This window comes from Ictidomys tridecemlineatus, chromosome 13 (assembly GCF_052094955.1).
Source record: "Ictidomys tridecemlineatus isolate mIctTri1 chromosome 13, mIctTri1.hap1, whole genome shotgun sequence".
Classification (NCBI taxonomy): Eukaryota; Metazoa; Chordata; class Mammalia; order Rodentia; family Sciuridae; genus Ictidomys; species Ictidomys tridecemlineatus.
The window spans coordinates 2,148,393-2,170,558 of record NC_135489.1 but is presented as its reverse complement, the minus strand read 5'-3'; the positions used below and the strand labels follow the sequence as shown (position 1 = coordinate 2,170,558).

Sequence of the window (22,166 nt, the reverse complement as noted above, 5' to 3'; positions counted from 1 at the left end):
GCAGGCTGCATTTTGAAGGCCACGCTCTGCTACAGCAGGAGCACAGGAAGGTCCCACTTAGGCTCCGCAGCTACGACCTTATGGGTGAGCCTCAGGGACACAGCCCAGGCTCTGAGGAGCGGCTGGCCAGCTCCACCTGGAGTGCCCTGCTGGTCCTCGGCCGCATGCTGGCAGGAGCCTGTGGCTCCTTGGGGGAGTGCTCTGTGGCCGGGAAGGCCCTGGCCCGGCCACTGCCTTGCTCCTTGCTGGCAGCAGGACTCCCTCAGCGTGTGGACCACACTGCCCTCCAGACCCGTCCCCCCTCAGCATGTGGACCACACTGCCCTCCAGACCCATCCCCCCTCAGCGTGTGGACCACACTGCCCTCCAGACCCGTCCCCCCTCAGCGTGTGGACCACACTGCCCTCCAGACACGTCCCCCGTCAGTGTGGGAGACCTCACTGCCTTACAGACATGTCCCCCGTCAGCGTGGGAGACCACACTGCCCTCCAGACACGTCCCCCCTCAGCGTGTGGACGACACTGCCCTCCAGACCCGTCCCCCCTCAGCGTGTGGACCACACTGCCCTCCAGACCCGTCCCCCCTCAGCGTGGGAGACCTCACTGCCTTACAGACATGTCCCCCGTCAGCGTGGGAGACCACACTGCCCTCCAGACCCGTCCCCCAGTCAGCGTGTGGACGACACTGCCCTCCAGACCCGTCCCCCCTCAGCGTGTGGACCACACTGCCCTCCAGACACGGCCCCAGTGCTGCCTTCTGTTTCTTTTGAGCTGTGCTCTCCTGTGCAGAGGAGCTGGAGAATGTGGGGGCCCACCCCAGGCACAATCGCACAACTCTTCCTCTAGAGTTAAAAATGGGGGACACCCAGTGTCCTGCTAGGAGGAGGCCTGAAAGAAGCTGGCAGGGGCTGCTCCGCGATGACAGGCTAGCGGGCTGCCTCAGAAGCAGGAGGAATCATGCTGTGCTGCGCATCTCCAGGGAGGTCGGCACCAAGCGGCCCACTGTGCGGAGCCCAGGAGCCGAACCCACAGCAGATCCCCTGCCCGGCCCTGGGGTGGCCTGTGAGCGAGGCTGCAGCTTGGCAGCACCCAGCTCCTCTCAGCCGCAGGCAGCCGTGCGAGGCCAGCGCTGGTTGTGGTTTCCCCTGACGTGGAAGTACGAGTGACAGGGTGGTCTAACTGGGCCAGCAGCTGCAAACTCTGTGGGCGGCCATCTTAGTGAAAGTGCTGGAAGGCGAGTGGCCTTGGAAACTCCTGATTTCACAGAACACCAGCACTCCCTGAGCCAGAGACGTGTTTCCTACCGCATCAGCACTTACACACATGTGCAAGTGTGCTTCCCCGCAGTGCACACGCGCACACATGTACGGCGCCCGTGCTCAGGCGTACACGCCCAACGCTGCTGCACATCACACCCTCAGCTGCAGCCAGAGCCGGAGCAGCTCACAGGGACGGTGCTGGGAACAGGCTTTGGTGCTCTGTGGGTGCTGCTGCAGTCTGCAGGGGCTGAGTTAGACAGAGGTGAGGAGTGGGCAGCAGGGAAAGGTGCCCTTGGTCACTCACTCATGAGCTCAGCGTGGAGGAGGTTTCTGCGTGAGCCAGGCCCCTTCTGGAGCTGGGGTTCAGCAGCGAGTAACACAGACCACTGTGCCTGGTCCTCCAGAGTGCCGCCTGTTCCGTTACGAGTGCCCGCCCTCTGTGTCTCTGTGCGCCCACCCCAGGGCCCCTGAGGCAGGGAGGGCCCTATGATAGCTGTGAGCAGTGGACCTGGAGGAAGTGAGGAAGGCCACCCAGCAGAGGTGCCTTCCTCTGCCCCTCTTCCTGGACCCTCCCTGCTCTGCCCCCTGAGCCACCAGGGTCTCTGAGTCATGCCGGGTGGGTGGAGAAGTGCCTTACCCTCACGGGGCTGGGACAGCAGAGGTGACCACAGGGAGCCTCTGGGACTGAGGAGCTCACATGGAGCAGGCCCGCTCACGTCCTACAGCGCATGCTGCTCAGCGGGACATCACAGGGAGGGGGACCCGGGTGAAGACTGGCGTGTGGGAGCTCACTGGTGGTGTCGGGGAAGAGCGTCCCAGCAGGCGGGTGCTGCGGGAGCAGGAAGAGGTGTCGGTGGGACACCCAGGGCGGCGGGGCTGGGAGCAACTCCGGGGGCCCTGGAGTCCCCGAACACCAGGCATTAGCTGCCCGCAGAGCGGCGGCAGTGACGGCGTAAACCGTCAGAAGGGCCCTTCCTGCTCAAGGCCTGTCACGGTCTACACCTCAGGTGCCCCTGAAAGCTCACGTGGAGACCACACAACAAAGTGCAGAGCTGAGAGGACGTCCTGAGAGCCTGGCCGGCCATTACTCCCCACGCGGCTAGCTGGGTGGTCACGTGGGCAGGCCGGTGCGCCCGGAGAGGCGGGTCCTTGGAAGGGCACCTCTGGGTACACACTTGGTTCCTGTTGAGCACAGTGTTCTCTGTACCCGGCTCCCAGACACCTTCCCCCACACACTCCACCATGACGGCCACCTCACCTCAGGCCTCGAGGAACGACACCAGCCGCCTGCAGACTGAGGCACTGGAACCGTGAGCCCCAAATCAACTCTTTTCCTCTAAAATCGTCCTTGTCCGGTCCACTGGTCACAGCAGCTGACTAAAACAGCACACTTCTGGGTTGAAGGAGAATTTTACGTGGGTAATGGCAGCGAATTTCCGGTTTGGAAGCTGAGTTCATGCGCCAGGATGTGTTAGACACAATACAATTTGTAAACCAAACGTCAAAAAGACAATTTCTCACCAGGCGGGGTGGCACACGCCTGTGATCCTAGCAGCTCGGGAGGCTGAAGCAGGAGGATTGAGAGTCCAAAGCCAGCTTCAGCAAAAGCCAGGTGCTAAGCAGCTCAGTGAGACCCTGTCTCTAGATAAAATACAAAAAAGGACTCAGTGGTTGAGTGCCCCTGAGTTCAACCCCAGTACCCTGGTCCAAAAAAAGCATTTCTCATGGAAAGTCCTTAGAAACAAAGTTTAAACAAAAGTACAAAGATTTTTTTTTCAATGCCACTTGAAAATTCTTAGGGAAAGTGTCTGACTGAGGCAGACAGCATTTTGCAAACATGTCCAGAGCACCACCTCTGGCGTCCAGGCTTTGCAAGGACTCTCCATGGGGAAGGGCACCCACTTCTCCGCGCTTGATGTCCCCCTGTAGGGGGTGGCAGGACGGATGCCTGGTGCTGCAGGCTGGGGCGGGACAGGAGGTGGCTCCTCTCAGGTTCTGCCCCCTGGACACTCACAGGAAGGCTGGCAGGACCATGGCACGCACTCTGGACACTCCTGACTGGGCCATGTCCAGCATGTGCAGCTTGCCAGTGGACGCAAAGGGTGAAGTCCAGCCCATGGCACAGGTCACGGGCTGCTGGGCGCTCAGAGGAGCAGGGTAGGCTGCCTGCCCTGCTGGTGAGGCCAGGCTGGATTCAGGAGCAGAAGCAACACTGTCACTCGAAGAGACCAGAGGGTGCGTGAACTTGGTAGGAAGCCGAAAGTGGCGCCAGAGTCATTTTGATCCCTTACAAGATTAGAGGCCAGGTCACAAGCTCAAGCAGGTCACCCTGAGAACCCTGATGAGGGAGAAGAATGTCACTGGCATGGGGAACCAGGGACCTGGTCCCCTAAACACCAGCCCAGTGCAGTGTCCGGAGCCAGCTGTGCGGTTGCCACTGTTAGAAGTGCCCTCCTAAACTTTCATGTGCAAGTGTCTGATTTTTTAATGACAAAATCAAAATCAAAAGAAAAACCCTCCTCCCCCCAGACACAGCAGAGCCGGCGGGGGCCGAGTCCTGCGCGCCCTCCAGCTCTCTCCCTCTGGGTGCCCCTAAACGGAACAGCCGCACCCGGGACAGCCCCTGGGACCCCAGAGCTCTGTGGAGAGACCAAGGTGGGAGAGACAAGCCCGGCCCCACGGCAGGACAGCGGGAGCTGAGAGGAGCCAGGCAGGACAGTCAGGACACTGACCCCCCAGGGAAGGGGTGGGACTGAGGACCAGAGGAAGCAGGGATACAGTCACGTCAGGGGATCGCCCTTTAATCACCAGGTGATCTAAACTCTGCCAAGGACTGACTTTGGATTTCATTAAATTAGGTTTTAAAATGAGGATGGACGTAAACACGGCGGCATTCTTAAAAACGGGGGAGGGGGGTCAGGAGGAAAGACGCCCAGGACGCAGTGCACCCACTGTCTGGAGGAGCTTCAGGGCTGGACCCCGGTGCGTGGCCAGTGACAAGTACACCCGCCTCCCAGGGCAGCCAGGGGCCCAGTGTGGAGCGGGACGCAGGTGCCACCTGGAGGCACTTCCCTGTGGAAGGAGAAGGGTGTTATATGTGCCAAGGAAGTCACGTTGGGGCTGGGGACCCAGCTCAGTCGAGCGCTTGCCTAGCATCACAAGGCCCTGGGTTCAGCCCCTGGGTTCAGGGCCTTGTTGAGAAATCAAATTTAAGTATGTGATAAACCAAGGGGGTGGGGGTGAGTGGAGGGAGGACCTCTGTCCCACCCAGCGCCCCTAGGCCTGCTCTTTCAGTTGCAAAAATAGTTTTTCATTGGAAAGTCCAAACCCGCCAAAAAACAATGACCCCATGACGCTGTGAAGGTCAGCCCCCTCCTTGGCCAGCCTTCCCAGCCCTGGCCTTGTCCTGGAAAAGTCCCTGCTTCTCTCCGTGTGGCCTCCCCAGGCCTCAGGGCCTCTTTTTGAAGGGTCTGTCACCTGCTAGGATGTGTCTTGCTACTCCATGGCTTGGTGATACTGATCCAGCACTTGAGGAAGAGGAATGGAAGTTACGGCTTCCTCCACCTGCTTTGCAGAAAGAGGCTCCTTCCCACCTTCGGCCGCCCGACACGGCGCGCTTCCCACGTGCCCCTCCACATCCCACTGAGTCTCCTCTCGGCTCAGTCCCCAGAGCCCCACCCCTGGAACGCTGCCCGGGCCCTGCCAGGTGCTCAAGACCGGGGGAGCCCTCGGTGAACCTACACCAACGTCACCTCAGGGCACATGACCACCAGGTAGCCACAGTCACCACTCCACAGTCAATGGTGCACTCATGGGGACACTCTGTGGGCCGGTGACGATGGGATGAGCCCTAGACGTGACTGAGCCCTTCGCAGGCACGTGAAACACTCATGAGTGGGTCACGAGTCTGGCTGAACGCTGCGTAAATGTCAGCATCCCTGTGACAATGCTCAAGTGCAGGTGGAGACCAGCTTGGTGCAGGGAAAGGCAGGTGCAAGCGCGTGGAGGTGCGGTCCCTCTACACGGGGCCTGTGGTGGAGCCAGCCTCTCCCATCCTTCTCCTGGGACCTGCTGCTCCCTCATGGGACTGTAAGGGAGGTCCCTCCAGGGCCAGGAGCACTGGGCATGGCCTCCCGGTCCTTCCTGTAGCAGGGACCTGGGCCTCTGTGCCAGGGACACCCAGCCAGCCTGGCTCAGGAGAGGGCCTGCGTACCTGCAGTCCTGCCCCTGGGCCAGCCAGGCCTGTGGTCAGCGTGCCTCACCTTTCAGTGCTCAGACCTGTGCGGCATCGCTGGCCTTGGCTGAGGTTTGTCACAGTAAAGGGCCTTACGCAATGAATCTCTGCATTTGCTATGAAACCTCCGTGAGGCCACCGAGTACCACGTGACTCTGCCTCTGATAAAACTCTAAACAGGAAACAAATCTTAGAATTTGTTAAACCAAGCTCGGCATGCTTCAAAAAGCCCGCGTGCTGTCCCTGTGAGAAGAGTGGCTCCTGTTCATGAACGCCGCCCGGGCCCCGCGTCCTGCCTCTGTGCAGGCATCGACCCCCCACTACTCACTGGCAGCCCCCAGGAGCCCCCCTCCCAGTGCAGAAGCCAAGACACAAAAAGACAAGTAAACTGCCAAGCCCAGCAGCTGCAGGGCTGTCCTGCACAGGGAGGCCCTGCTCCTCAGCCAAGGTGGAGTTCGGCTGCAACACGTAGTCGTGGTCCTTCTGAACTTGACCTGGGTGTCACCCTCGCACCAACACCTCACTGTTTGCTTGAGCTCACCCACGCTCTGGGAGATGCAGAGGGACACAGGGGGACCAACAGGATTCTGAGACGGATGCTCCCCGTCTCCGGGGCTGAGAATGGGCCGTGTTCCCAGGCTCTCGGCAGACTGTGGTAGGGACACGTGGCTTAGCTCACGGCAGGGAAAGGTGGCCTTGTGGACGAGCCAGCCCTCTGTGCCTGACACTGGTCATTGAACTTGTGTGCCCAAGGCAAGGAGCGCTCAGCCTTTCAGCTCGAGACTTTCCGACCCGCCTGGGAGGAGCCGGTCCCTGCTAAAGGGCAGTGGCGCCCTCTTCTGTGGGCTCCTCTGCATCGTGGGTGTGAGCAGAGCTGAGCCTGGGCGGGTGATTGGAGAGCTCCTGAGGGGGCGGTGGGACCCTGCTGCCTTCCGTCCATATGGTCTTCAATGACAAGGACGGCGTGTGCAGGGTGTGTGGGTGTGGGGTCTAACACAGCCCCGAAAAGGCCCACTGCAAAATAACCTGGTTCCCAAAGTTTGGACCGATGTGTCTCTAGGTCACTGTGCCCGAGACGTTCTCTTGCTCCTTGTAGAATGCGGCAAACAGCTCCGAGGAGGAGCAGAGCTGTCTGAGCAGAAGGACAGGCGGATTTGAATTGTGCTGCTATTTGCTCAGCTCTGAGGTGTCCCTTCAGCAGGACTTTTACCAGGAGACGAAGTCCACACGACCTGAATGTCAGTGGTCAGCTCCCCCTTCCTTAGCGGAGACGCAGAGGGGCCTGCCTCATTTCAGTCGGGCACTGCAACTCTGAGCACCCAGGTGAGCTGCACGTAGCACACCTGTGGGGACGCAGCCCAGCCCGCTTCCTTTCAGTCCTCCAGGCCAGCTCTCAGACGGGGACCCTCACACCTGGGAAACCGTGTCCTCTTGGGCAGGGGTGGGGGGCTGCCCTGCAATGGTCTCCTAGCTGGAGGATCAGGGCTTTTTCTTCTTTTTCGTATCTCTGACCCCATTTTTCTGATGAAACGAAAAAAATTTACCAAGAGCTTGGAGAAGACTGTGACGTGGTTGCTGAGGGCACACGGGCCTGCAGACGTCAGTGAGGCCTGCTTTCCTGCCCCACTTGTGAGCCCTCGGGGCAAGGAGAGGCCATGTGCAGGGGTGGCTGCCGCTGCTCTCAGCAGGAGCACACTGCACCGCACACGCAGCCCGAGGACATCCTGCTCACACTCTCTCACCACACAGCCCAGGTGAGCAGCAGTCTGAGCTTCGCTTTTCTTCCACTCTGCACCTTGAGACGAGTTCCTGTGGCTTCCAGTGAAGACATAGGAATGGGAGATCACCAAGGTCAAAGGCAGAAGACCAGCAGCTCCGAGCCTCTGGTTGGCACCACTGGGGAGTGCTGAGCAGACCGCTGGGGCCAACAAGGCCCCCAGACCCACTGGCTCTTGGCCAGGGGGACGGAGGACACCTGAGGCTGCAGGCCCCTGGGCTCCCCTGCACTGAGCCTACAGGGAATCGAGCGCCAGCTGCGTGCAACAGGGGCACGGCTCGATGGCACAGGGCTGTGGCATGTGACAGGCTGGGCTCTTCACGGTCCTAGGCCCTGGTGTCACAGTAAGCAGGAACAGAGCTGGCTTCTTGTACACGCGGACGTGCGTGTGTGGAGAGACCGAGGAGCTGAGTGTCTCTGTGGCTCTCACGCTCAACCCCAGGCAGCACCTGTCCACACTGATGCTGGCAGGCTACGGGGGCGGCCGTGATACAGTGTCAGGACTCAAGGGTCTCCAGGGTCCCAGAAGAGGGTCTGCACAGGGCCCTTTTAAGTGACCACGGCGCACACACACACTTATGTCACGTGCAGGCCTATCTGTTGATGGTGACAGGATGGCTGCTGTAGTTACACATGACCCTAAAGCCACTGCTAACGATAGAGATGTGTGTGCTTAACAAGGAACCCCGGTGGACGTTCGCCCGCCGCACTCCCACGAGGTCCCGTCTCTTCTGCGTACACTAGTTCCTTGTGCACCTGGAACATGAGTCAAGAGGCACTGAGGAGACTTGCTCTGGGACGTCTCGGGTGGGTTTACTCTGAACATGGCCAACACTTGGCCTCTCCGTCCAACAGAGACCGTGCCTGGCCTGGGTATTCAGAAGTGCGGGCCACGGTGCCAGGGCACCCACGCTGCTGTCTCTGCCCTCTCCTCTGCCACTCTGCCATGGAAACCCACTCCTACGGGCAGTGCGTGAGCTCGGGAAAGCCCCCACAGTTCAGAGGTCAGCAGGGGTCCACGAAGCGAAGGCTCCTCATCCTCTGAGGGCCTTTCGGTCACGCGGTTTTCACGGAGGCTGAAGACACGGGAAGTGGCAACGACAAGGCCGTACTTACGTGTGTTTTCTCAGGAGAACACAAGTGCAGAAAAGAAGGGACTTGGGAAAAAGTCAGGAACAGGAGACCTGGGGTCGAATGACCTGCCTGAGAGGGCAAAGTGGAGAGACCTTGGCCTGGACAGAGGCCAGGCAGGGCTCGGCCAGGAGGCGCCGGCCCTGAGTGTCTGCCCCATGGCTGATGCTCCTTCACCCCCAGCAACTCGCTCCCTTTCCCGTGGTGGCCTGGGAGCCCTGGGACCCAGGCACATGGCTGCCGTCTGTTGTCTTCACCGCAGGAGTAACGGGGGCAGGAGGAGCCCTGCTCCAGGTCAGCCCTCCTGCCTCCCGGGCACCCTGCGGTCCGAGGTAGGTCACCGGGCTTTGGCATCGGGAAGAAAGAACGGATCCCACCACTTGCACACACAGCAGATGAAAGCACACTTCTTCACTCCTGGGGAGCAGGAAAGAGGAATGCCCACACGTCCAGGCCACTCGTGCCCAGTGAGGCGCTACGGAAACGAACACACGGCGGCCATGGCCCTTTCCCAACCGCCCGCGTCACTGCAGCTGTTTCAGACGGCCCACGCGCATGAGGGTGAGAGAGAGGATGGGAGAGAGGATGGGAGAGAGGATGGGAGAGAGGATGAGAGAGAGGATGGGAGAGAGGATGGGAGAGAGGATGGGAGAGAGGATGGGAGAGAGGATGGGAGAGAGGATGGGAGAGAGGATGGGAGAGAGGATGAGGGAGAGGATGAGGGAGAGGATGGGAAAGAGGATGGGAGAGAGAGGAGAAGCCCAGAGGCTGGGGTCTGTGTGAGGAGAGGGCCAGAGGGCAAACCTAGACAGGACGAGGTCGCAGGTCACAGTGGTCACTAGGAGATCTCAGCCCACGACTGTGCCCAGGGGAACAGGCCCAGGGTGGCCCATGGGAAGGTGCGTGTGCTCCAGTGCCACCTGGGAGCCTGCCCGGGCCACGTGCGTACGTACCGAACACCTCGTTGTCTTCCGAGGACGCCTGGGCGAGCTCACCAAGATGCCGTCTCTTCCTGGGCTCTCCTCTGTGAGCGTCACCGTCCTGGAAGAGAGCACAACAGAATCCCTCAGCTGAGGAGCCAGGGCGGGTTCCTCCGAGTTCTTTTTAGGGGATGATTGCCTTCTCACATCTGTCTGCAAGCAGCAAAGGGAGTCCTGCTTCAAGTTCTGCAGAGGATCTTTGATTCTGCCATGTTCTCTGCCTGAGCACGAGTTTCTCTGGGTGCCATTGACGGTCTTCGTACCAGAGCAGCTGAGCAGCAGCCTGGATAAAGTGAACCAGCTGGGCCTCATCCCTTCCCGGAGGAGGGTGCCCACGTGGCCTGTGACATCCTGGGGCAGGACTGAGTCCTGGGATCTAGACGCTGGCTAACTAGAAGCCAGCTCCTTCTCTGGGGAGAGAAAACAGTGCTAGGTCCAGGGGCACCATGTTCCTGTGGGGCGGGGAGCTTCCCCTGCAGGGAGGTGGGCCGGGGGCGCCCCCTGCTCCCCAGGGGCCGCCTGTCTGCTGTGCGGGACCCTGAGGCAGCAGGAGCGGGGGTCTGCTGGAGTGTAGAATGTTCAGGGCGCGGTCTGGTCTCAACACCAGTGTAGGTGGCAGATAGGGCTCTGCTCCCTGTGTTTGTGCCTCAACTTGCTCAACTACTTTCTTGGTTGCTGCACAGGAGACTGGAGCCTGCGGCAGGAGCTGAGGCTGTCACGGGCCGCCCCTCCCTCCCGGGAAGGTGCTTCCCCTCCTTCAGGGCCTGCCCGCCTGAGTCTCCAAGGACTGCACTGACTAGGCCCCTCCTGTTGTCTTCCCCTCAGGGCTCACACTGGCCACTCCTGACCTCTGCCCTTTGCCTGGGAGGAGGATGGGGTGCTGCCTGTCCTTCCCAGGCTGTCCCCTGGCCACGCTGCGCGGCTCCCACCTTCCAGCCTCCTGGGTGCCCCTCGGCCCCTCATCACCGACACTGCCTGGCCCGTGTGCCTCCTCACAGCGCCCGCGGGCAGGGCAGCTTCCGAAGCTAAGGGAGCCAAGGTGCACCTTTCCAGACCCGCCCAGCACCTCTGGGCAGCAACGTGGCTGCCCACCAGCCGCAGAGACCCCCAGGTCTCACTCTGCACTTGCTTTGCTCTACTCTTTTCCAGACCAACCTCTCATCTCCTGAAGCCTCTAGCCCAGGACCCTGGGTGTGCATGGCTTTGACTATACATTCTTCCCTTCTAGAGACGGGGAAGGCACAGCCTGGAGGGAGACCTCAGGGTGCACACTCTGGTTGTTTATCAGCTGTGTGACCATGGGTGTGTCTCCTAGCCTCTCTGTGCTTCCGGCTTCTCATCAATGAAAGGAAGGTGTGAATACTGCTCAGCAAGGTCGTAATGAGGATAAACTAGTGTTTCAAGATGGGTAGGACGTGCCTGGCCCATGGAAGCTGCTGCTGTGTGTTTGCTAAGTGAAATGGAGATTCTAAGGAGAATCCTGAAAGGATTTGGTTGGGTGTCTCCCTGCACCTGGCGCCTGGCAGCGGGCGGCTCTTCCCAGCTCCTTCTTTCAAGGCCGGTTTCTCTGCTCTACTCTCTGATCAGGGAGATCTCAGTGTGCTGCGCCCTGTGGGCCAGGAGAGCAGCAGGTGGCCCCAGGGGCCTGGAGAGTGGCCACGGGCACAACTTGGAGCTGGTCCTGCAGGGACATGCCCTCCATCCACCCTGCCCCGTGGCCCAACAGAGGACAGAGCTGCCACCCAGAGGCAGGTGCCAGCACTGGGGGTGGAGGGCAGAGTGGGAGCTGGGGCGTCCTGGTCTGCTGTTCTCCCGCGTGCAGCTGGGCTGTGTCTGAAGCCAGTGCTGGTAAACCCCCCGAAGGCAGCACACTGCCCGTCTCAGGAACTCCCCGGCCCTGCCCACCCCACACAGAGCCCGTAGCTGGACTGGAACACAACACGACTGATCTGTTCAGACGGGAGAACTCGCTGTGCTCACCTATGGCAGTGAGCACGCCGGGAGAGGAGGGAGGGCTCAGGCCTGGCATGGATGACTCTCATGTCCTGCTGGAGACCAGGAGGCTCATTTGCAGAGCGCCCTGGCCTGCGGCACCTAACCTGTGGCACCATGGTCCACGGAGGCACTGTGGACCATGGGCCAGCGCGCTCCATTGTCTCGAGGGCAAAACACACGTGCAAGTCCCGCCACGGCCCGCTTCCCCAGAGAGCACTTCATATGTGAGCCACCCAATTCTGCCCAAGGTGAACAGAGTCGGTGCACTACCGCTTACCTAGATGCTACCAGGCAAACCAGGCCCCAAGCTCACGAGCATGCAGTCATGTGCAGACGTCATATGTTCTACCAACCGGAGCAACGGATCTTAGAGCAGAGTGTGGCCCAAGACACTGTGCTCCTACACTCCCTCCAACTCCACAGTTAGCCATGAACGTTCACTCTCACCATAGGTTGACTTGTGTCCCTTGAAAGATATGTGCATGTCCTAACCCCTGGTATCTGGGAACACGACCTTATTTGGATATAGGGTCTTTGCAGCTGTCTGGCCCCCAAGTTAAGAGGGGGTCAGAGTGGATAAGAGGGGACCCTAAGCCAGCAGTCAGTGTCCTTGTGAGAAGGAGACTTGGAGGCAGACACGTGGGGGGGGGAGTCTGTTGTGGCCACAGTAGTGCAGGCAGAGGGCTGCTGCAGTGCAGAGGCTGGGGGAGACCAGCCCTGGCCACAGTGGGGGCTAACTCCCGCCAAGTCGCCAGTGTCTCTGCAGGTTTGTTGCAGAAGTCACAGGAAACACAGCCCTCACAGTAGCAGATGTGCAGCCACTGTGGAAAATAGGCTGACAGTTCCGCAGAGCAGCACGCAGTCGCCCCATGACTCAGCGAGTCTATTCCTAGGTACACAGGCCAGGAATCGAGAACCTGCCCTGGGACAGGAGTGCACCCAGCTCCCTGCACAGGACCAAAGCAGCCCAGGAGCAGAAACGACGCGAATGTCCACCAGCGGAAGGACGGACAGTTAAACATAGGATGCTACTACAGGGCGTGCCGCGCAGCAGAAAGACACCCCGACACACACCTGGACGTGGAGGAGCCCGACAGCACCATGCTTGGGGAAGGAAGGCAGCCGCGGAGCTGCCAGACGCTCGCTCAGGGATGTCTCATGGGATCCAGACAGGTTGTGGTGGCTGAGGGCCAGGGTGGGGGTAGCTGACCCCGAAGGGCACAGGTGCCCTCATGAGGCACACTGCTTCCTACCTCGGGCCTGAGACAGCTGCACTCATCTATGGCTATGTTAAAAGCACTGCTCACATATGTTAAAGGGCAAAGAGTATGGCATTTGAATTCCACCTCAGTAAAGCTGCTGAAGAGGACGCGTGTAGGGCTGGGGGTGCCGCTCAGGGTTAGGGTGCTCACTTAACCCTGTGTGCGCCCCGGGTTCCTCCCCGGTACTGCAGACCAAACAAAGCCCACAGAGGGTGAGTCTGCAGGAAGGTAGATGGCAGCCCCTGAAGCCTCTTCCTGCAGGAAGCAGCCCAGATCAGCAAGTGGCCCATTTAGCTACTTAGTTTTAAGGCACATTCTCTGTGAGATCACGCTAGAGGGTGACTGAGATTGCAGTGCTCTTCAAATAACAAACGCAAAGAAATGTGCTCAGGGTTGTATTCAAAGGTTGATTTTTAGAAGCCACACCAAAATAAATATCACCCAATGTCGCAGTGAAACTGCTTATCAAGGTCTGTTATGCAACTGGACCCTGGCTCCTATTTTAGGAACTCGGACACCTTGCCACTTACTCCGTCTCGGCTGGCTATGTGGACAAGGAGGATGGTCAGCCAGGAGGGACGGGGCAGAGGGAGCGATTCTGCTTGGCACAGTGCTTTCGCTTTAAGAGCTGGATAGTGCAGTGAATTTCAAGTTTGAGTTGAGTACACTTACAGCTAATTCATGGAAGGGCGCTCACTCATTTCACCATATTCTCCATTACTGAAAATGAAACGAGGCACAGGAAGCTCCTGTCTTAGGTTGAAAGTGGCTGCATTTCCTTTAGTTTAGATCATAAAGTCATCCCTGCTTAATTTTCCTCACATTCTACTCTCTGCTTTCATGTGATTCTTTATTTAATTGCTTCCTGCAGTGCAGGTAACTCAGGGTGATAGGCCAGGGGCTTGGAGCAAGGCCTGTCTTTGCAAAAAGAGAAACACCAACACGTCAGAGCCCAGACGTGGTTTCTCTGACTTGCACGCTTAGCTCTGCCCCTCCTTGGCCTCTTTGGAGTCCTCTTCCACTGTGACACAGCTCCATGCAGCTGTCCAGAGGGCTGTGGGGCCTTCGTGAGCTCACAGTGCAAGCTGGACCCTCATTAGTATTTACTGTTATTCATCTGCTGATTCTTTCCCACAGTCAGGACTTTGGAAAGGTGGAAGTAAACCCTCTCAGGTGAAAACAGGTGTCAATGCCATGAGACTCGACAGGTGGAGAGGCTCACATGCACTTCAAGGCGCCACACCCTCGGCCCCCTTGCGCTCACGGAGCACAGCAGCCTGCTAAATGGAGTTCCACTTCTCTATGCAGAGCTTTCCTCCAAGAAGGATCTGCTGTCCCCACGATCAGACATCAGAGCAGCCAGCAAAACCCGCTCAACTTGTTCCAAGGGCTACCGAAGCACAGGGCTAGCACTTGGCTCTGCATATTCAGAAGCAAAACGGACCCCCCAGCCTTGTGGATGTGCACTGAGAATCTTATGCACAGAGTGAGTGCAGAGAGGTGCCGATCATCAAGATCCATCAGAGGTGATTGCACGTTTCACCAGCCTCTGGCCACGGCATCCCCGGCAGGAGCACATTCAGGAGAGTTATGTGGTCCAGGCCACGGTTCCCGTTTGTCTCATGTTTCATAATAAGATCAAGTCAGATACGGTTATGAGAAGACAGGATGAGAAGATAGGTTACAAAAACATTTTGAAGTGTTCCATTCATTCTAACAGGTCACATGACAACTAAGACATCCAGGAAAAGGGCAGATCAGATGGGTTCCCCGAGTTGTTCACAAAACAATGCTTTTATTTTGAGCAATAAGGGAATTATAACCTCAAAAAAAAATCACACTTACGCTCCTGCTGTTTGGTTTAACCCACACTATTTCATGCTCAGGAATAAAATACAGAAGACAGGTTTTCTTTTACATGTTGAGGAGTTGGCCAGAAAGGCAGGGGTTCCACTGTCCCTAACGACTCAGTATTTTGTATTTCAACAGTGATCTGAGAAGAACCTCTTTTAATTTTTTTTTTTTTTTTTGGTGCTGGAAATTGAAGCCAGGGTCACTCAAACACTGAAGTACATCTTCTAAACATGAACAAAACAGAACAAAACAAACGCCCACACCCTAGAGAATGGGATGTGAGTGTTCTGGGGTGTTCTGGGCCCTGGCCTGACCCCTGCAGGTGATCCAGGGATCTGCTCCAAGAGCCCTCCTAACTTGAGATCTGACCAGCCCCCACCGGACCCTGAGATGTGCCTGGTCTCCTGAGCCCCCCGCGCCAGGAACCCTGCAGGAAGGGGCTCACTCAGGGCTCCACAAGGGCCCACTGGAAGCAATGCAGAGCCAGGTCCAGGACCGGAGTGGGGCGAAGCTGGCAGGCGGCGGAGCTGGGGGCCTGCGCACACTGGGCCGGCGTGTGGGCTGAACTTGGCTTTATGTGGCCTGAGGCCGCCTTCCCACACAGCTGGTGTCACAGTTAACAGGGCTGCCAAGACCTGGCCTTTTGTGCTCATCACATTTTATGTCCCCAAGGGACCCCCCATCCTTGGTGTACAAGGTCTCCGTGGTCCCAGATGATCAGATAGACCAAACACCTGTGGCTGGACTCAAGTCCAGGGGGGGCCTGTGGCCACTCTTGCATGTGGAGCTGTGATGACACTTTCTCTGGGCGCTCTCCCACAGCACGTGGCCAGGGAGCTGGCTCTGGACAGCTGCAGTTGAACGGCGCAGGCATCACACAGAGCACGGCATCCCTCCGTGAGGAGCGACTCACCCCAGGTCGGAGCCTGCTCTCTGGACATCTCACTGCAACCCGCCTGGCCCGGATGCCTCGCGCTGCTCTTCCTTCAGACCCTGCAAGAGCTCCTCCAGTCTCCCACCCCTGTCAATCAGACGCCAGCCCTCTGGAGCTTTCCACAGCTCTAACTGGGCGCAGATTCCTCAGGTTCTCCAACGGCCATTTGAAAGGAATCTTTCCCTACCCCTCACCCCCTGGTGGAGCTCAGTGCAGTTCTAGAGGGAGTACTGAGCAAATCTGCAGGATGGGCCCTGAGTGTGCTGGGACCCAGAAGCTGCTGGAGCACGTGTGTGGTGTGCACACTGTCTGCCAGCCTGGACCTCGACAGCCTGCGGTGACACACTTCCCAGTTGGGGCAGGCGCAGAGCACCCTGGGATTGCCACATCCCATGATGCACCAGCGTGGCCTTCTTAGGTCTGACATTTGTGTGTTTGCTTGTCAGAATTTTGCCTTCTGGACACAATATTCTCTTCTGCACAAACCTGTATGACTCCATGAGTGAATGGAGCTAATAGCAACCCGGCAGGCTGCCAGAGAACTGGGGGAAGTGTCCAGGACCCAGTGGGGCCGTGCTGTCCCACAGGGCCGCCCGCATACACAGCTATCCACATCTAAGCTGTTTAAAAGTAGATGACATTAAAACTCGGCCCTTCAGCTGTGGCAGCCAAATTCCTCTGCTGTAGCCACCTGGGTTTAATGGCTACCTACTGGGCAGCCCGGATTGGACTTCCCATCCTTGTGGGCCTGAGCCGCAGTAGAGCTGCCCTAGTGACTCCATGGTGTGCAGAACAGCAGTCCGCAGGCTGTGCCTGCCCTGAGCGACTCCATGGTGTGTAGAACAGCAGCTCTCAGGCTGTGCCTGCCCTGAGCGACTCCATGGTGTGTAGAACAGCAGCTCTCAGGCTGTGCCTGCCCTAGTGACTCCATGGTGTGTAGGACAGCAGCTCTCAGGCTGTGCCTGCCCTGGTGACTCCATGGTGTGTAGAACAGCAGTTCTCAGGCTGGGCCTGCCCTGGTGACTCCATGGTGTGTAGAACAGCAGCTCTCAGGCTGTGCCTGCCCTAGTGACTCCATGGTGTGTAGAACAGCAGTCCTCAGGCTGTGCCTGGCCTAGTGACTCCATGGTGTTTAGAACAGCAGCTCTCAGGCTGGGCCTGCCCTGGTGACTCCATGGTGTGTAGGACAGCAGTCCTCAGGCTGTGCCTGTCCTAGTGACTCCATGGTGTGTAGAACAGCAGTCCTCAGGCTGTGCCTGCCCTGACTCCATGGTGTGTAGAACAGCAGCTCTCAGGCTGTGCCTGCCCTAGTGACTCCATGGTGTGTAGGACAGCAGCTCTCAGGCTGGGCCTGCCCTGGTGACTCCATGGTGTGCAGGACACCAGTCCTCAGGCTGCGCCTGCCCTAGTGACTCCATGGTGTGCAGGACAGCAGTTCTCAGGCTGTGTCTACACCTTTCCTACTCCATTCTTCAAAGCAGTAGTTTGCCATGAGCTGTTCCATTTTCAGTTTAAGTGCTGAGGTGACTGCATTGTGTGTAGTGACCACACCTTTTTTCGTACAAGTGAACCACTGCCATCTGCTACCATAGGGCACAAATTGATGAATAAGCTATAGGTGCCAACTCATCAAGCTCTATCCAGGAGCACCTGGACTCGTGGACATCCCTAATCATATCAGCAACACCAGATATGGGAGTTCTCAACCACATCAGATGAGAACTCCTCACTCAAGACCCATAGGAGGAGTGGCACCCTGAGACTGGAGACAGCAGCACGCTGACCCCATCATCTCATCACAAGCCTTGCCCAGGCAAATCTCCACAGCCATGAACCTCTGAAGTTCTGTCCTGCAGCCTTAGCAGAGTGTGATTTTTCCTGCTCGTGATGACCAAGCCAGTCCCACCCCAAGCTGACCCTGTGGAACTCTCATCAGGACCTTGGCCTAGAATGAGTTCCTGCCCTGTGACGGCTCTGCCTCTGAACAAGTTCCTTGGCTGGTTCCTGTTCTTATCTGACCACCTGCAGCGACTCTGCATCCACATCCGCTTCTGCCTTTGCTCTAGTTCAGCCTCCTGGACCCTGTGGCTGCCTTGGCCCTTCTTAGCCTTTCTATAACACATGTGTGTGCATGCGTGTGCACACACACAAGCGTGTATTTGTGTGAAGAGTGGTGTGTGACTTATAAAAATGTTAGAAATTAAGATTCGAATAAAAGAACCTGTGATGTGGCTTATGACCACCAGGTGACCCACGTGTGTTCAGTGAATTGTCACTTGTGAATTCAGCATAAATTCCGAGACTGAGGACAGACCCAGACGTGTTCCTCCTAGGTCACTGATGCCACTGGCTCAGGACAAGGTGCAGTCCGTTCTGCCCACAACCTAAGAATCCTCCTGACACGAGCGGCGTTTCCGTGTCTGTGACACACTAGGTTGCCAAGCATCTGTAGCCTGTCCTCTCTGTCTCCAAAGCTCTTCAACATTCAACTGACTTAAGATTACTGGAGTTCTCAAAAAGGCACGAGGGTTGCCTGAGAAGCACGCTCCACGTGATGGACGTCAGCACTGCCAACACAGCGGCCAGACAAGAGAGGCCTCGTGCTCAAGGGCCGCCAGCCATACCGCTGCCACTGGGCACCCTGGAACAGAGGGGATTCGTGTGCCCCGGCTCCCACTGTGGGAGAGGGCACAGTGACCCACCCCTCTGGGCCAAGCAAGGTGGGGAGGCACACGGCTTGGCCTTCTGGAGGGCTTGCATGTCAGTGCCATTCTGCTGTCCTCCCAGGTGGTGAGGATGGACAAGCTCCTCCCTCTTTGCGCTGTGGCCGCAGGCATCGCTGTTCTCACGGTCACCTGCCTGCCTGGGTGGGGCGCGTGCAGGACACTCCGGGGAGAGCTCTGCTGGTCAGTGTCCACCGTTAACACACATGTCCTCGGCACAGCAGGCCGGGGCTGCCGCCCCCCAGCATTTGGTTTTCGTGGGGAAAGGACAGACGACCGCACCAACTGCAGTGAGCCAGGCAAGCAGGAGCCCGGCCACTTCCCTGCCTGAGGAGGCAGGCCGGAAGCTGCACCCAGGCTGAAGGGCCAGACACCCAGGCTGGCGAGGAGAGGCGCAGCGTTCACAGGAAGGCCAAGGGAGCAGCACCGTGCCTCCCTCGGTGGCTTTGAGGGAGACGTTTTCTCTGGCCCAGTGACAGACGGAGTCCGTGCTGCTGGAGAGAGCCGGGTCGTGGCAGTGCCTGGTGTGTGGAAGCCAAGTAAACGTCTCAGTTCTCAGTCCTTTTAATACCTACAGGCTCACTGAGAGCGAGTGCGGGCTCTCATGGTGATTGAATATGTGAACAGACTTGCTGGGGTGTGAGCAGCTGTGGGGGCCCGGGAGCACCTCCTGGGCACCTGTGTGCCGCGGCTTGGCTCTGCTGCACAGCTCCAACCGGCACACGCTCAGGACAGCCAAACCCGAGACACCGAGCAGACTGGGTCACTCCTCTCTACCAGCTTCAGATAGGAGTTTCACTTTTGCAAGTTCTCAGATCCTGTTTTTTAGTGCAGTATCTTTTTTTTTTTATGATGATTACACAGAAATATCCAGAAACATGGCCAGACATTTTTGGAGAACCCTTCTGAGCCAGAGATCGCCACCAGCAACAGCAAAGAGGAACCTTCCCGGGCCACCACACACAGGAAGAGCGGGTGTTCAGAGTTCTTATGAGTCATTAGGTTTCAGTGTTTAACAGTGCAGCACCGGCCCCGCCCACTCTGCCCATGTGGGGTTGGTGGAAATGAACCACGGGTTCTTTGCCCTGCGAGGCTCCGGTACCTTCCCCACTAGCTGGCGCCCCAGGAGTTCCACGTGGGAAGAACCAGGTGTACCACCCTCCCTGTGTTCACTCCCTTATCCAGAAAACCAAGCAGAGGAATTCCCACGCTAACAGTTGGAGGACTCTGCCAACAGGTGGGCAGAAGGAGGATGAAAGACAGGAGGGTACAGAGACCCCCAGAGACCAGGCCCATTCCAGAACCTTCCTCTGACCCCCACCGAGACACTCTGGTGGGATTCCTTGGGCCAGCTGCAGCAAGACCTGGAGCCCAAGTGGGTTGGGATGGCCTCCCAGGGCCGAGGTTGGTGCTGCCTGGCCTGGGCGCTTCCTGGTGGGCGAGATGCCCCGGGCCGCTCCTCCTGCCTTGGCCAGCTCTCTGCTCGGGAGCCTCTCTGCCTTCCCTCTCTCCAGGCTTCCTCAGTCCTCTCCACAGCAGCGTGTTGTGGAGCCCTTGTCCTCGGCCAGCAGAACACGGCCACCGGCTCCCTTCCTCAGGAGGCTACTGGGAGACCCTGGAAACAGTGAGTCCAGGCTCCCCAGGAGAGGGAGGCAGCGGCCTCAGGACGCTCTGCGCCCCTGAGCCCCAGGGGACGGTCAACAAGCCACCAGCCACTCCCTGGGTGACAGAGTCCAGCTGGAACGGCTGTGCCTGGCAGTCGTTCTGAGGAGTGTGGCCATGTCCGATGGAGCCAGGCCTTTGGGACACCAGGGTCTCCGAGGGAAGCTGGCACAGGCGGAGCTGTGGGATGCTCAGGACCACAGCCTCCCGTGACCTTGAAAGTGGGAGAGATTCTTCAGGAGGGGCCTTTACGGTGGGTGCCCGGAGTCTCACCTTCCCTGTTCTTCACACTGCCCGGGTTTGTCTCAGCCCTAAGGACACCGGGCAGGAGGCTGGGTCCTCCTCCCTGGTCCGAGCTCTCCTCGCGGCTTACCCAGTGGGGCTGGCCTTGGGCCCCGTGCCACCCTAGTGCCACCCATCGCACCTCTGAACACAGTTGCTTAGTTTTCTTGGCCCCTCCAACTCGGTAGTGAGCTAAACTGAGGATGGACACAGGCTACTTTTTCTTTTAAATCAGAAGGAAATTAGTAACGACAACCGCGTGTGTGGCCTGCTGTGCCTGGAGCTGCCCGAGGGTGGGACCCACGCAGCACACCTGCTCGCGGGGCCTTAGCTCCGGGGCTTGGAGTTAGGAGGCTTGGCCAAGCTCCCCCAAGTGCTCGGAGCAGGCTGGACTCTCATGAGCGTCCAGCAGTGTCCCACACGGAGGGGCTCTCAACACACTTTCTAAAGCATGTGGACGCAGGAGCACAGGCCGGAATGAAGAGATCCAGGCATAGAAGGAACACAGCCCACTCGAGGACAGAAACCTCCGTCCCTCTTGGCACTCCGAGGGCTGGACACCTTGGTGGATACTGAGACGCTGGGCTCCACTCGGGCACCTGCTTTAGGACCTGCCTGAAAACCTGGGAGACTAGGAGGGATGCAGGGAGGGCAGCATGCGGCCCTAGAGGGGTGTGCTGGCCGACATCACTGATCCTCACAGCAGCGCCAGGTCTGGGCACATCTGCAGGCTGGACCTGGCTCCTCTGCATGGTGGGTGATTCAGGGCTACAGGCACCCTGTCCTGATCAGGGGACGCACAGTTGGCCACCAATGGCCCACCCTCCCTGTCCCTCCGCCTCTTTATCAGTCCTAGCTCACTTCATTTGACAAGAGAGAGAGAAATCAGAACTGTAAGCATCTCGAGAGGCACAATATTGATGATTTACGATCTCTTCTTCTGACTTGAGGATGGGCTACTTATCAGGCGTGGTGAGACTCAAATGGTACTGTGGGCCGGGACACAGACACCAGGAGGCTGAGACCCTGGGGGACAGGGGTGTGCTGCTTTGGGGCTGCGCCTCCCACCTGCTGGGCCAGCCACTGGGTGCCTGGAATGTGCCCAGGCCTTGCTGCAACCTACGTGAGAGCACGGAGGGTGTGAGCAGGACAGAACAGAACGGCAGCCTCCGTCAGTCAGTCCACGTGGGTTCTAAGCTGAGTGACAGGCTGAGGTCTATCAGGCTAAAAAAATAATATTAAAACTGATGTGGGGGGCTGGGGTTGTGGCTCAGAGGTAGAGCGCTCACCTAGCGCACGTGAGGCTCTGGGTTCCATCCTAAGCACCACATAAAAATAAAATAAAGGAAGGTGTGCACCTACAACTAAAAATATACTTAAAAACAACCCGATGTCAGTGTTTTTGCTGACTCCCTCTGGCTGAGGGCAGGTGGTGTCTGCACGTGGGGCCAGCTTCCTTCTTCTCATGACCCACTACAGCTGCTGCCTGGCTTCAAGCCCCTGCCGCTGCGGCCATGAGCAAGACCACCCGGCTCTGACTCTGCCCCAGGTGAAATGGAGACTGTCATGCCAAGGGCCGGAACACAGAGGAGGCTGAAGAGAAGGCACCAGGGAGCAGGTGGATCAGCTGCTGCGCCCGGTGCCACAGCCTGAGACGGGGGTGCAAGGGCCTGCCACCCTGCTGCAGCACAGGAAGGAGGCTGCTGCGGGGTGCTCTACGGTGTCAACAACAGGAAGGAGACTGCAAGCCACAGAGAGGGGTTCAGAATCGGGAGTTCAGGCCCGTCATTCTGAGACCTACCACACCACGCCATGGGAACAGTCTGGCATTCTGATCAAAGCTGTCTTCCTACTTTCGCTTTTGCTGAGACTAGATCCTTCTTGTGCAGAGTCTCAACATAAACCAGGTCCTTCATGGTAACTAAACCCGTTAGCATTCAATATTACTGCTAATTATACAAGGAAAGTATCCATAGTGTGCTTTAAGCATGCGTTAAATGGTGAGTCACCCATCGGAATCTTCGTATTTATAAATCATTTAGGCAAGGCACGCGACGGCACTGTCCTGACTTTA

At 58.3% G+C, this 22,166-nt stretch overlaps 1 protein-coding gene across 5 annotated transcripts in view; it reads right to left on the bottom strand.

The window, feature by feature from the left end:
• Mbp (myelin basic protein) overlaps positions 1-22,166 on the bottom strand; it is a 93,922-nt gene that overhangs the window by 49,078 nt on the left and 22,678 nt on the right. For all 5 annotated transcript variants that reach the window (XM_078029857.1, XM_078029858.1, XM_013362438.4 and 2 more), the window contains one exon: positions 9,354-9,441. In XM_078029857.1, the coding sequence (XP_077885983.1) occupies positions 9,354-9,441 (88 nt within the window). The remainder of the gene's footprint in view (positions 1-9,353; positions 9,442-22,166) is intronic.